The sequence below is a fragment of the Lepidochelys olivacea genome, assembly GCF_965140295.1.
Source record: "Lepidochelys olivacea isolate rLepOli2 genome assembly, chromosome: 3".
NCBI classification, from domain to species: domain Eukaryota; kingdom Metazoa; phylum Chordata; order Testudines; family Cheloniidae; genus Lepidochelys; species Lepidochelys olivacea.
Genome location: NC_140413.1, coordinates 85,314,336 through 85,328,897, shown reverse-complemented (window position 1 = coordinate 85,328,897; position 14,562 = coordinate 85,314,336). Strand labels below are relative to the sequence as shown.

The window sequence follows — 14,562 nt, the reverse complement described above, 5'->3', positions numbered from 1 at the left end:
TATTCACATTTTAATACATTCCATCTGTACACCCATTCTACCCTCTCCCCCAACACATAACCAAATTCACTATTTATCATGTCATTCAGATTTACTTTGCGTGTCAGTCAAGCCTACATCTCTCCCAAGCACTGCCCCCCACCAAAAAATTAATAAGCCACTTTTCCCCCACAAGCACATTCCTATGGGTACTATTCCCCCTCTTCCATTGGGCCATGCAAGTCCATAATGTGAGAACACCAAGCAACACTGACTTCTGTTGCCCGGGTGCAACCAGCTCCCTCAGTGGTAGCTGCAGTTTCTGGCTGGGGGTACTAATCTAGCGACCCGTCATTGTCATAGGTCTGTTCAGGGGGAAATGGCTCAACTCTGGCTTTACAAAGGTTGTGAAGAGCACAGCAAGTCACAGTACTGCAATCAGCACTGATGACATTGGAATCCAAACAGACACCTCCAATGGGATTTTAATCTGCCAAAAGCACATTTAGCCACCATTCTACACCTGCTGAGAATGTAATTAATCTTTCTTTTGCCAGGGCCTCTGAAATTAGGGTGCGGTTTTGTAAGTCAAAGCAAAAGGGATGCATGGGCTCCCCCACAATAACAGTGGGGACAGTAACGCTGTTTAAGTAAATGTCATTTGGTGGGAATAGTGTCCCAGCCTATCTATGAATGTAGACTCCTGAGCAGCAAAAAACTCTAGCATTGTGAACTTTTCAAGTATAGCCCTTGTAAACATTCATAAATCTGCCTCTGTGGTCCACAAGGGCTTGCATAACCATGGAGTAGTACCCTTTGTGGTTTGTGTACTCGTGCTCCTTGCGGAGGGCAAACTATGGGCATATGACTCCCATTGGTGGCTCCTGGCACAGTTAGGAAACCCCATTCTCTCAAAGCCAGTAATTACCTCCAGAATATCTTTAATGCCTGCCACCTTGGGTAACCCACACTCCTGATTGCCTCAGTTAACTACCACTTTACCCACAGTCAACTTTCCAACCCCAAACTGGCTGGCAACAAACTTGTAGCAGCCAAGGGTAGCCAGCTTCCAGGCCATTATAGCAACCTACTTCTGGACTGGCAAGGATGACCTCAGATGTGTCTCTTTATGTTGGGGACAAGCTGCTCACAACGCTCCAGAAATGTAGCTTTCTTCATGTGAAAGTTCTGGACCTACTCCTGGTCATCTCAGGTCTGCATGACGATGTGATCCCACCGGTCTGTGCTTGTGGCGTTGCTGCAGAAGTGGTGCTATGTTGGGGGCATCAGCAGCTATGCAGTTATATTGGCCAGTGCCAGTGCAACTCTGAAATGGTATTCCAGGGTACTCCTCCTCCTCTGCTGCCTCCTCTCCTTGCAGCTCCATTGGGAAATCCATCAGGTACCTTTGGGGGGGACAGAAAACATCGCTAATATGTCCACAAGCGCCTCAGATGCTGTGCCAGTTTTCTGACACAGGAGTGAAAGCGCAAGAAAAAGAAGTTCATCAAAAGGCACCTTGTCCAGGTTGCTGGCTCGGAGAGCTGGGAGTGCCCAGACCAAAATGACGGCTTGGCAGGCTGTGTTTGGCAGGCTGTTCAGACTTCCTACAGCATGCAGGGCTGATAGGAAAATTTTCCCACATTGTACCACAGTCCTAGGGCTTGAGTGGCCACATTTTGTGGGGAAGGAGGCTTTTGGGATTCTGGGATATGATTACTTTGACTTGGATCTGCACACTGCAGTGTGGATGTCAGAACTCTAGGTTCGAGCACGTGTTAGAAAAGTCTTAATGTAGGGTTAAAATACAATGTAGATGCTCAAACCCAGGGTTCCCTAACACGGGTCAGCTGACTCAAGTCCCACTAACCCTGGGCTTACATTTCAAAGTGGACATACCCACCGGGGCTGTTACTCCCTCCCTTGCAGGGGTACAGACTGGGCCTTTGCTTCACCATCTCCCATCCCAGGGTGCCAGCCAGCACAGCCAAGCTGAGTTGGAGGGGGAAATAGTCTGCTATTGGTATAGACCTACTGGATCAATTTTGATCAGCTCCTGATGCAATGCAGCTTACTCCGAGCAGAATGTAATGTTGCAATCTAGTCCACTGTGAGAAAAAAAATCAGAAAACCTCGAGAGAGAATGCCACAGGGATTCTTTAACATCCCACCATATGAAAGAATCTCATTTCAGACAAAAAGAAAAGGAATACTTGTGGCACCTTAGAGACTAACCAATTTATTTGAGCATAAGCTTTCGTGAGCTACAGCATGAAAGCTTATGCTCAAATAAATTGGTTAGTCTCTAAGGTGCCACAAGTACTCCTTTTCTTTTTGTGAATACAGACTAACACGGCTGTTACTCTGAAACCTGTCATTTCAGACAGTTAATGCCAGAGCTTTATTTTCTCTGACAACTAGCAGTAAAGATAATTTTTGGGTGTAATGGAACAATGGGTGCCCTGTAATTCTACTACTCTGTGGAGTACCTGCAGTGTTCTACATTTCAGAATAGCTGACTCAGCTGTTTGGGTGCCCCTGGTTTTGCCTGAAAACTATTGCCAGACTTCATTCTCATTTCAGCTTTCAAACATGTCAGATCTACAGCTTTCCTGTCATCACAAATGTTGTGTAGCCACATGAAATGTTTGAATCATTTTGAAAGATTCCACACTTTTCCCTCCCAAAGTGTCCACTTAACTTTCTGACATCAGCAGTTTCAACGTCACACTTTGAAATCAGAGTATCAATGGTCTGTGCCACAAGTGGGTTTCTTGATATTCTGGCTTCTGTGACATGCAGTGTGGGACACGAATTCTTGTTTAATAGCAAAAAGTGAAAGAAAGCCAAAAAAAACATAGAGGGGGGGAAATGTAAGGTTACTGTTTGGCTGTTGCTGCAAAAGTTTCTAAAATGTTCAGCATCTCTTCACTGTTACAAAAAAAAAAAAATGAAAAACCAAGACCAAAACTCTCCTACAGATTACTTGGCTCATATTCACTCACAGACTGTTGTTTACTTAGAAAGCAAAAATATGAACTTGTGATAGGAGTTCAAGGCAAAAATTCCATCTGGTCTGGAGTTCCTGTCTAATAATCTTTGTGTTTGAGCTTCATCTTTCTTTCGTTCTATTCTTGCTAGGGTTGCCAACTGTCTAATCTCACAAACCCAAACACCCTTGCCCTGCCCTGAGGCCCCACTCCTTCCCTTCCCTGAGGCCACACCCTGCTCACTCCATCCCCACTACCCCCCTTTACTCACTTTCACCGGGCTGTGGCAGGGGGTTGGGGTTGGGGTGTGGGAGGAGGTGCGGGCTCTGGGCTGGGGCCGAGGGGTTCAGAGGGTGAGAGGGGGCGCTGGGCTGAGCCTAGGGCAGGGGCTTGGGGTGCTGGAGGGAGCTCAGGGTGTGGGTTCTGGGAGGGAGTTTGGGTGCAGGAGCGGGCTCAGGTCCGGGGCTTGGGGTGCTGGAGGGATTTAGGGGTATGGACTCTGGGAGTTTGGGTGCAGGAGGGGGTGTGCAGTGCAGGCTCCGGGAGGGGGCTCAGGGCTGGGGCAGGGGATTGGGGTGCGGGGTGCAGGTTCTGGGAGAGAGTTTGGGTGTGGGAGGGGACTCAGGGCTGGAGTAGGGGTGCAGTAAGGGTGAGGGGTGTGGGCTTTGGCCAGGAGGCGCTTACCTTAGGTGGCTCTTGTTCAGCAGTGCAGCGGGGATAAGGCAGGCTCCCTGCTTGCCCTGGTCTTGTGTCGCTCCCAGAAGGGGCTGACACGTTGCTGTGGCCCAAGGGGGGTGGGCAGGGGTCTCTGCGCGCTGTCCATGCCCTGATGCTGCAGCTCCCATTGGCCAGGAACTGTGGCCAGTAGGAGCTGTGGGGACGGAGCCTGCCTGAGCCCTGCTGCACTGCCATCTGAGGTGAGTGGGACCAGGGGGCTCCATGTGCTGCCTCCTTGGTGCGCTATTCCGGAAGTGGCCAGCACATCCCTGTGGCCCCTGGGGAGGTGCAGGTGCCGCCCCCACAGCTCCCATTGGCCACAATTCCCAGCCAATGGGAGCTGCAGAGTTGGTGCTGGGGACAGGGGCAGCGTGCTGAGACCCCCGCCCCCAGCAGCCATAGGGATGTGCTGGCTGCTTCTGGAAGCAGCGTGGGGCCAGGGTAGGCAGGGAGCCTGCCTTAGCCCCACTGTGCCACCAGACATCTAGTGGCCTAAAATCTCCTGGGTTGTCTTCAGTAGTCTCTGGGAGATAGGGCCTGATTCCAGGACACTTCCAGCGAAACCAGGAGCGTAGGCAACCCTAGTTCTTGCCCATCTGCTATGTCCCCCATATCACTACAATGGTTCCTGTACCTGAGGAGAGAGGGCTGCAACTTCCTCTATAGCCTGTCAGTATTGCTGTGTCAGTCAGCTTAATGGAAGGCTCTTTCTTCCTCCTATGATTTCAGCTCTGACAGTGTTCAGTCTAGTCCAATTAGTTTTACTTCCTTTAACTTGATTGTTTTGAGACTTTCTAATTGAAATGAGACCCTGCTGGGATCACAGACCGTTTTGCTTTTGTTTTTGTTTTGTTTGTTTACTTGATGCAAAACAGTGTTATGAAAAAACCATGGTTGTCTTCCTGGAATTTTCAGTTAATCACAAATGACCAAGGGAAGCTAGACCCCACCTAACTTATTATAAGACTAATGGACTGTCACAATGCAAAGAATAATCTTTTTGGTGGGGCTCAGTCATAGGGAATTTGTCTTAATTTTAATGTAAGATTTCTCCATATACTTTTGTGTGTGTGTTTGAGGGAAAGAACAATTTCTAAAATGACAAAAGCATGCTGCATTTAGGGAAGGTATTGCTGTTGGGAGTGCAACACCCTGTTGGTATGCAAACACATTTCTGAAAGACCTTTCCTGTCCTACTTTCTGTGGGAAGTGTTGTTTGAAAAGCTGACAGGATCTCCAAGGTTTTGAGCTGATGGGCCCCTCACAGAGTATGCAAAGCATCCACTGAAACTAGTTCCCTGTGGAGATGAAAATGAAGAGTTATAATACTATGGGCAACAATGCTGCCATTTTTCAGGAAAATAAAGAATTCTGATAACTCTTTTTAGGCGAACATGAAAGAATAAAGGACCTTTTCTTTTAAAAATGCAGACTACCATATTGAATTATAAAACTAGACTTTAAAAAAAGAAAATCTACTGATTGTCTAGGTTTATTGCTTATAATCACTGTTTGCAGTGTAAGATCCCCATATATTACCAGAAACTGAAGTGGAATGGTATGTTCAACTGCATTAAATTTTATAGTGAACTATTGTAGGATTTTAGCCATTCACATTCTGATTTTCTACATGTCAGTAAAAAATTTTAGAAAACTTTTTTATATTTAAACTTATATCTCATTTAATATATTGTGCCACTGCATTTTATGCTTTTACTGAGAGATGCCATTCCTTTAAGTGTTTTTTCTGTATTTACAGACTATACGATGGAACGTAGACCTGCAGCCTTGGGCAAGTCCAACTCCTTCCCTGAATTATGAGGCCTTGAGGTTCCTGAAGTATATCACCACACCTCAGGTTGGTTTCCATTTCGATATCCAGTTTGAAAATAATTTGCAAAACACAATCAATTATTCCCCCCAGAAAGATTCTTCAACAAGAGTTACAATGATTTCCACTCCCCATGGAGCTGAAGGTTGCATCTTGTTTAGATTATATATATTGTTTCTGAAGCTGTGCAACTTAACAATGATGATCAACTTAAATATGATGGTTAAAAGAGAGGCTAGAAAGAGACTCCTTTCCTTTGAACATTTATTAATAAAATCCATCATTGCTACCTGTGCCTCTTCTCGAGTACAGTAAATCTGAAATTTCAGAAATAGATACACAAGGGCTGGGGGGGTTCCAAAAGTTTTGTGGCAGGCACTGGAGGACCTTTAAATAATCATTTGGTAGCCAGGCACATTTTCTTGAAAAATATGCATTCTAGGTACTCAACCAGTTTAGGAGAAGTGGCAGGTCCCCCTATATATTAAATAGGTTTCCCCAGTAATGTCAATAGCGATCCAATCTCTCTGTAGCAAAATATTTTTCTATTCACCCCAAAAAAATGGCGGGAGTAGGGGGAGAGAGGTTAATTTCTGAGATGCTGAACACTTAGAACTCCAGTTGCAGTCAAAGGTAGCTGCAGGTGCTCAGGACATCTGAAAATCAGGCCTGGATGTCTTGCTAAAGATGTAACTTTTTACAATGACATTTATATGTGTATTTCACCCAAGAAAGAAAGAAAGAATGGGAAGGGCCGCTAGATGCCCATAGTTTAGAACAGGGTGGGTATTTTATTATCCTTATCTACCAACAAGTAATCCCTGAACATCTGACTTGCAACTTGTCTATTCTGTGTCTTGCAACTAGGAATAACAAAGAACTTTATAAGATTGGTGTTTGTGTCACTCCCATAAGAAATTCTTTCTCTATACAGTGTTTCTGAGGATGATACCTAGAAATATACCATTGTCCCTGTCTGTTGGTAATTGTGAGGGTAACACAATCCCTGCTTATCTGCAGACCTATGGGTGCCCTAGCTGTATGATTAGAAGTACCTGAATCATTTTTACAATGATGTCTGTGCCCCAAACACTCACTAGAATGAAGTATACTGAGAAAGCAGGAATGAAGATGATTCAAACGAAGACAGTAAGATCTAAATGGAACCAAATTAATTACACTTCTTTTTTTGTCAAGTAGAGATGCTTAGCCTGAAGCAGGCTTAGAGCACAGAAAACAGTCCTTATTCAGTGACTTAATACATTGTGGCAGACTCTGCTAGTTGGGTCAAAACCTACAGGAGCATCAATTAGTGAAGAGTTTATAGTTTTTGACATAGCAATCAAGAGGTTCAGTTCCCAGAATGATGACTGACCTCTGGGGCAGGCGTAAGTGAAATCAAGAAATGAAAGAAACCCTCATTGCTGATCTAACAGATGCTACTGAATTAATAACTGACCATGATAGCCCCATAAAAGGAGTAAATGCCACAAGAAATGAAAGATATTTACAGAATTGGGCATCAGGTCTTGTTTTTCTTGTGGACTGAGCAAGTTTCAATGAAATGAAAGACCAGTGCCGCCAAATCGAGAAGATATCATAATCCCTTGCCTGAGCAAGGTGTGGACCTGGGAAGGCACTTTAAATACTAAGATTAGATTATCATGAAAACCTTAATATGTTTCATTCATTATTATTTGTATTAAAGTAATACCTAGGGGCCTCAACCAAGATTGGAGCTCCTTGTGCTAGGCTCTGTATAAACACATAGTAAGAGACAGTCCCTACCTGAAGAGCTTACAATCTAATTAGATAATACAAACAAGGGTGGTGGAGGAGAGGGGAAACAGGCCCAGAGAGGTGAAATGTGTTGCTCAAGGTTATACAACAGGCCAATAGCTGAACTGGGAATGCAACCCAGGGCTCCTGGCTCCCTGTCTGGTGTCCTCTCCCCTTGCCCATGCTGCCAAGAGCTGTTAAAAGCTTTCCAAATTCTGAGCATTGTAATTGCTTGAGTATCATGAGTCAATTAACTCAGAGCATTCTGAAGTTTATTTATTTTGCTGCAAATCGATTTCCTGTGGAATACAGAATTTTTTTGTATTTTAAAATGAGCACCGATATATTATGTGCTTGTTATTGCAATGCCATTTATTTGCTGATTTTTATATGACTGAGGGTATGTCTACACTATGAAATTAGGTCGAATTTATAGAAGTCGGTTTTGTAGAAAGCGTTTTTATACAGTCGATTGTGTGTGTCCCCACACAAATGCTCTAACTGCATGTAGTCAGCGGAGTGTGTCCACAGTACCGAGGCAACCGTCGACTTCCGGAGCGTTGCATTGTGGGTAGCTATCCCACAGTTCCCGCAGTCTCCGCCACCCATTTGAATTCTGGGTAGAAATCCCAGTGCCTGATGGGGCTAAAACATTGTCGCAGGTGGTTCTGGGTACATATCGTCAGGCCCCCCTTCCCTCCCTCCTTCCGTGAAAGCAAGGGCAGACAAACATTTTGGACCTTTTTTCTTGAGTTACCTGTGCAGACGCCATACCATGGCAAGCATGGAGCCCCCTCAGCTAACCGTCACTGTATGTCTCCTGGGTGCTGGCAGACACAGTACTGCATTGCTACACAGCAGCAGTTTATTGCCTTTTGGCATCAGACAGTGCAGTATGACTTGTAGCCATCATCAACGTAGTCCTGGGTGCTCTTTTAACCGACCTCGATGAGATCGGGGCACCTAGGCAAACATGGGAGTGAGTCAGCCAGGTCATTTCCCTTTTAAGTTTTGTCTCATGGCGATTGAGTCCTACCGGCAGTGCACTGTCTTTTAATCAGCAGCCAGCAGAAGTCGATGGCCAGTAGTCAGACTGCACCATCTTCTGCCGAGCACCCAGGAGATGACGATGGCTAGCAGTCGTACTGCACAGTCTGCTGCCAGCAAGATGTATAAAGATAGATGAAGTGGCTCAAACCAAGAAATAGACCAGATTTGTTTTGTATTCATTTTCTCCTCCCTCCCTCTGTGAAATCAGTGGCCTGCTAAACCCAGTTTTGAGTTCTGTCCTTGAGGTTTTGAGTTCTATCCTTGAGGGGACCATTCAGTTTCTCGCAAAGCCACCCCCTTTCTTGATTTTAATTCCCTGTAAGCCAACCCTGTAAGCCATGTTGTCAGTCGCCTCTCCATCCGTCAGGGCAACGGCAGAGAATCGTTCCGCACCTTTTTTTCTGTGCAGACGCCATGCCATGACAAGCATGGCGCCCGCTCAGATCACTTTGGCAATTAGGAGCACATTAAATACCACACGCATTATCCAGCAGTATATGCAGCACCAGAACCTGGCAAAGCGAAACCAGGTGAGTAGGCGATGTCAGCGCGGTGACAAGAGTGATAAGGACATGGACACAGAATTTTCTCAAAGCATGGGTCCTGGCAATGTGGGCATCAAGGTGCTAATGGGGCAGGTTCATGCGGTGGAACGCCGATTCTGGACTCGGGAAACAAGCACAGACTGGTGGGACTGCATAGTGTTGCAGGTCTGGGACGATTCCCAGTGGCTGCGAAACTTCCGCATGCGTAAGGGCACTTTCATGGAACTTTGTGACTTGCTTTCCCCTGCTCTGAGGCACAATAATACCAAGATGAGAGCAGCTCTCACAGCTGAGAAGCGAGTGGCAATAGCCCTGTGGAAGCTTGCAACGCCAGACAGCTACTGGTCAGTCGGGAATCAATTTGGAGTGGGCAAATCTACTGTGGGGGCTGCTGTGATGCAAGTAGCTAACACAATCAAAGATCTGCTGATATCTAGGGTAGTGACCTGGGAAATGTGCAGGTCATAGTGGATGGCTTTACTGCAATGGGATTCCGTAACTGTGGTGGGGCCATAGACGGAACCCATATCCCTATCTTGGCACCAGAGCACCAAGCCGGCGAGTACATAAACCGCAAGGGGTACTTTTCGATAGTGCTGCAAGCGCTGGTGGATCACAAGGGACGTTTCAGCAACATCAACGTGGGATGGCCGGGAAAGGTACATGACGCTCGCATCTTCAGGAACTCTGGTCCGTTTCAAAAGCTGCAAGAAGGGACTTTATTCCCAGACCAGAAAATAACCATGGGGATGTTGAATAGTTATCCTTGGGGACCCAGCCTACCCCTTAATGCCATGGCTCATGAAGCCATACACAGGCAGCCTGGATAATAGTCAGGAGCTGTTCAACTACAGGCTGAGCAAGGGCAGAATGGTGGTAGAATGTGCATTTGGACGTTTAAAAGTGCACTGGCGCAGTTTACTGACTCGCTTAGACCTCAGCGAAACAAATATTTCCACTGTTATTACTGCTTGCTGTGCACTCCACTATATCTGAGAGAGTAAGGGGGAGACGTTTATGGCGGGGTGGGAGGTTGAGGCAAATCACCTGGCTGCTGGTTACACACAGCCAGACATCAGGGCGGTTAGAAGAGCACAGAAGGGCGCGGTGCGCATCAGAGAAGCTTTGAAAACCAGTTTCATGACTGGCCAGGCTACCGTGTGAAAGTTCTTTTTGTTTCTCCTTGATGAAACCCCCCGCCCCTTGGTTCACTCTACTTCCCTGTAAGCTAACCACCCTCCTCTCTTCCTGTCGAGCATTGTTGTTTCACATTCATGCATTCTTTATTAAGTCATCACACAAATAGGGGGATAACTACCAAGGTAGCCCAGGAGGGGTGGTGGAGGAGAGAAGCACCAGGAGTGGTGGTGGAGGGAAGGACAAGGCCACACAGCACTTTAAAAGTTTAAAACTTTAAAACTTATTGAATGCCAGCCTTCTGTTGCTTGGGCAATCCTCTGGGGTGGAGTGGCTGGGTGTCCGGAGGCCCCCACACCGCGTTCTTGGGCGTCTGGGTGTGGAGGCTATGGAACTTGGGGAGGAGGGCGGTTGGTTACACAGGGGTTGTAGTGGTGGTCTGTGCTCCTGCTGCCTTTCCTGCAACTCAACCATATGCTGGAGCATATTAGTTTGATCTTCCAGCAGCCTCAGCATTGAGTCCTGCCTCCTCTCATCACACTACCGCCACCTTTGAGCTTCAGCCCTCTCTTCAACCCACCACTTACTCTCTTCAGCCCGCCACCTCTCCTCCCAGTCATTTTGTGCTTTCCTGCACTCTGACATTGTCTGCCTCCATGCATTCATCTGTGCTCTGTCAGTGTGGGAGGACAGCATGAGCTCAGAGAACATTTCATCGTGAGTGCTTTTTTTTCGCCTTCTGATTTTCGCTAGCCTCTGGGAAGGAGAAGATCCTGTGATCCTTGAAACACATGCAGCTGGTGGAGAAAAAAAAAGGGACAGTGGTATTTAAAAAGACAGATTTTACAGAACAATGGGTACACTCTTTCACAGTAAACCTTGCTGTTAACATTACATACATAGCACATGAGCTTTCGTTCCAAGGTTGCATTTTGCCTCCCCGCAGCGTGTGGCTAGCACCTCCCCGCTTCCCCCTCCTTGTGACTAACAGCGGGGAACATTTCTGTTCAGCCACAGGCAAACAGCCCAGCAGGAACAGGCACCTCTGAATGTCCCCTTAAGAAAAGCACCCTATTTCAACCAGGTGACCATGAATGATATCACTCTCCTGAGGATAACACAGAGAGATAAAGAACGGGTATTGTTTGAATGCCAGCAAACATACACTGCAATGCTTTGTTCTACAATGATTCCCGACTATGTGCCTCTGGCCTGGAGTGGTAAAGTGTCCTACCATGGTGGATGGAATAAGGCTGCCCTCCCCAGAAACCTTTTGCAAAGGCTTTGGGAGTACATCCAGGAGAGCCGCGAATGCCAGGGCAAATTAATTATTAAACATGCTTGCTTTTAAACCATGTATAGTATTTAAAAAGGTACACTCACCAGAGGTCCCTTTTCCGCCTGGCGGGTCCGGGAGGCAGCCTTGGGTGGGTTTGGGAGGTACTGGCTCCAGGTCCAGGGTGAGAAACAGTTCCTGGCTGTTGGGAAAACCGGTTTCTCCGCTTGCTTGCTGTGAGCTATCTACAACCTCCTCCTCCTCATCATCTTCCTCATCCCCAAAACCTGCTTCCATGTTGCTTCCATGTCCATTGAAGGAGTCAAAGAACATGGCTGGGATAGTGGTGGCTGAACCCCCTAAAATGGCATTCAGCTCATCATAGAAGCGACATGTTTTGCGCTCTGACCCGGAGCAGCTGTTCGCCTCTCTCGTTTTCTGGTAGGCTTGCCTCAGCTCCTTAAGTTTCACGCGGCACTGCTTCGGGTCCCTGTTATGGCCTCTGTCCTTCATGCCCTGGGAGATTTTGACAAAGGTTTTGGCATTTCGAAAACTGGAACGGAGTTCTGATAGCACGGATTCCTCTCCCCATACAGTGATCAGATCCTGTACCTCCCGTTCGGTCCAGGCTGGAGCTCTTTTGCAATTCTGGGACTCCATCATGGTCACCTCTGCTGATGAATTCTGCATGGTCACCTCTGCTGAAGAGCTCTGTATGGTCACCTGCAGCTTGCCATGCTGGCCAAACAGGAAGTTTAAATTCAAAAGTTCGCGGGCCTTTTCCTGTCTACCTGGCCAGTGCATCTGAGTTGAGAGTGCTGTCCAGAGCGGTCACAATGGAGCACTCTGGGATAGTTCCCGGAGGCCAATACCATCTAATTGTGTCCACAGTATCCCAAATTCGACCCAGCAAGGCCGATTTCAGCGCTAATCCCCTTGTCGGGGGTGGAGTAAGGAAATCAATTTTAAAAACCCTTTTTGTCGAAAGAAGGAGCTTCGTCGTGTGGATGGGTGCAGGGTTAAATTGATTTAACGCTGCTAAATTCGACCTCAACTCCTAGTGTAGACCAGGGCTGAATGGGGCCGGGGAGAGAAGAGAAGCCTACATTCGTGCTTAACGGCTTAGTGAATCTTGGGAACAGCATGAAGAAAAACTGTTTAAGTTTTCATTAATTTACCATAGGTATTATGAGCTAAAGAGGGGAAAAATGCAGCATGCAGCCCTCCAAATGGTAATTTTCAAGATAATGGTATTTTAAAGATTCATCATCATCATCATCATCATGTTCCTATTACGCCTCTGGCGTTTAGGGCAATGACGAAGCTCCTCCGCTCCTGTCTGTTTCTGGCAAGTCTTTCAGTAGCTTCCCAGATGTGCCCCAAGTTTTTCAGCTCAGCTTCCACAGCTCTTCGCCATGTTTTCGGGTGGCCTCATTTTCGCTTGCCTTTAGGTGTCCATCTTATTGCTACTCTTGTGATGGAATCAGTTTCCATCCGAAGCACATCACCAATCCATCTCCAGTGCCTCCTGGCAATGATGATGCTCAGATCCTCTTATTTTAAAGATTAAGCCTCATTAAAAGTGAGTGTTTTGTTTATTTGTAAACAGAGGATATGGATAGTGATTGCTAGAGCTCAGCCTGAATTGTGACTTCCATTCTAGCTCTGTTATTTAGTTGTTCTGTCTCATCAGTTCCAGAGAGGTCAATGTCTGTGCTTTCCTAGTGTTGGTTGAGATTGGAAATTGGATGAGAGCTAGCTGTCTGAGGCTCTACCTGGACAAAACAGAAGACAGGGAACTACAGGCCAGTCAGCCTCACCTCAGTCCCTGGAAAAATCATGGAGCAGGTCCTCAAAGAATCAATCCTGAAGCACTTGCATGAGAGGAAAGTGATCAGGAACAGCCAGCATGGATTCACCAAGGGAAGGTCATGCCTGACTAATCTAATTGCCTTTTATGATGAGATTACTGGTTCTGTGGATGAAGGGAAAGCAGTGGATGTATTGTTTCTTGACTTTAGCAAAGCTTTTGACACGGTCTCCCACAGTATTCTTGTCAGCAAGTTAAGGAAGTATGGGCTGGATGAATGCACTATAAGGTGGGTAGAAAGCTGGCTAGATTGTCGGGCTCAACGGGTAGTGATCAATGGCTCCGTGTCTAGCTGGCAGCCGGTATCAAGTGGAGTGCCCCAAGGGTCGGTCCTGGGGCCGGTTTTGTTCAATATCTTCATAAATGATCTGGAGGATGGTGTGGATTGCACTCTCAGCAAATTTGCGGATGATACTAAACTGGGAGGAGTGGTAGATACGCTGGAGGGAAGGGATAGGATACAGAAGGACCTAGACAAATTGGAGGATTGGGCCAAAAGAAATCTGATGAGGTTCAATAAGGATAAGTGCAGGGTCCTGCACTTAGGATGGAAGAATCCAATGCACCGCTACAGACTAGGGACCGAATGGCTAGGCAGCAGTTCTGCGGAAAAGGACCTAGGGGTGACAGTGGACGAGAAGCTGGATATGAGTCAGCAGTGTGCCCTTGTTGCCAAGAAGGCCAATGGCATTTTGGGATGTATAAGTAGGGGCATAGCGAGCAGATCGAGGGACGTGATCGTTCCCCTCTATTCGACATTGGTGAGGCCTCATCTGGAGTACTGTGTCCAGTTTTGGGCCCCACACTTCAAGAAGGATGTGGATAAATTGGAGAGAGTCCAGCGAAGGGCAACAAAAATGATTAGGGGACTGGAACACATGAGTTATGAGGAGAGGCTGAGGGAGCTGGGATTGTTTAGCCTGCAGAAGAGAAGAATGAGGGGGGATTTGATAGCTGCTTTCAACTAACTGAAAGGGGGTTCCAAAGAGGATGGCTCTAGACTGTTCTCAATGGTAGCAGATGACAGAACGAGGAGTAATGGTCTCAAGTTGCAGTGGGGGAGGTTTAGTTTGGATATTAGGAAAAACTTTTTCACTAAGAGGGTGGTGAAACACTGGAATGCGTTACCTAGGGAGGTGGTAGAATCTCCTTCCTTAGAGGTTTTTAAGGTCAGGCTTGACAAAGCCCTGGCTGGGATGATTTAACTGGGAATTGGTCCTGCTTCGAGCAGGGGGTTGGACTAGATGACCTTCAGGAGTCCCTTCCAACCCTGATATTCTATGATTCTATGATTCTATGACATCAACTTTTTGTTTGCCTGTAAATTGCGTAGCAAACCTATGGCTCTATATAAATAATAACAGTGAATCACAGGCCAGTAGATCAGT

At 46.7% G+C, this 14,562-nt stretch overlaps 1 protein-coding gene across 3 annotated transcripts in view; it reads left to right on the top strand.

The window, feature by feature from the left end:
• METTL24 (methyltransferase like 24) overlaps positions 1–14,562 on the top strand; it is an 88,456-nt gene that overhangs the window by 38,372 nt on the left and 35,522 nt on the right. For all 3 annotated transcript variants that reach the window (XM_084622936.1, XM_084622935.1, XM_084622937.1), the window contains one exon: positions 5,446–5,544. In XM_084622936.1, the coding sequence (XP_084479062.1) occupies positions 5,446–5,544 (99 nt within the window). The remainder of the gene's footprint in view (positions 1–5,445; positions 5,545–14,562) is intronic.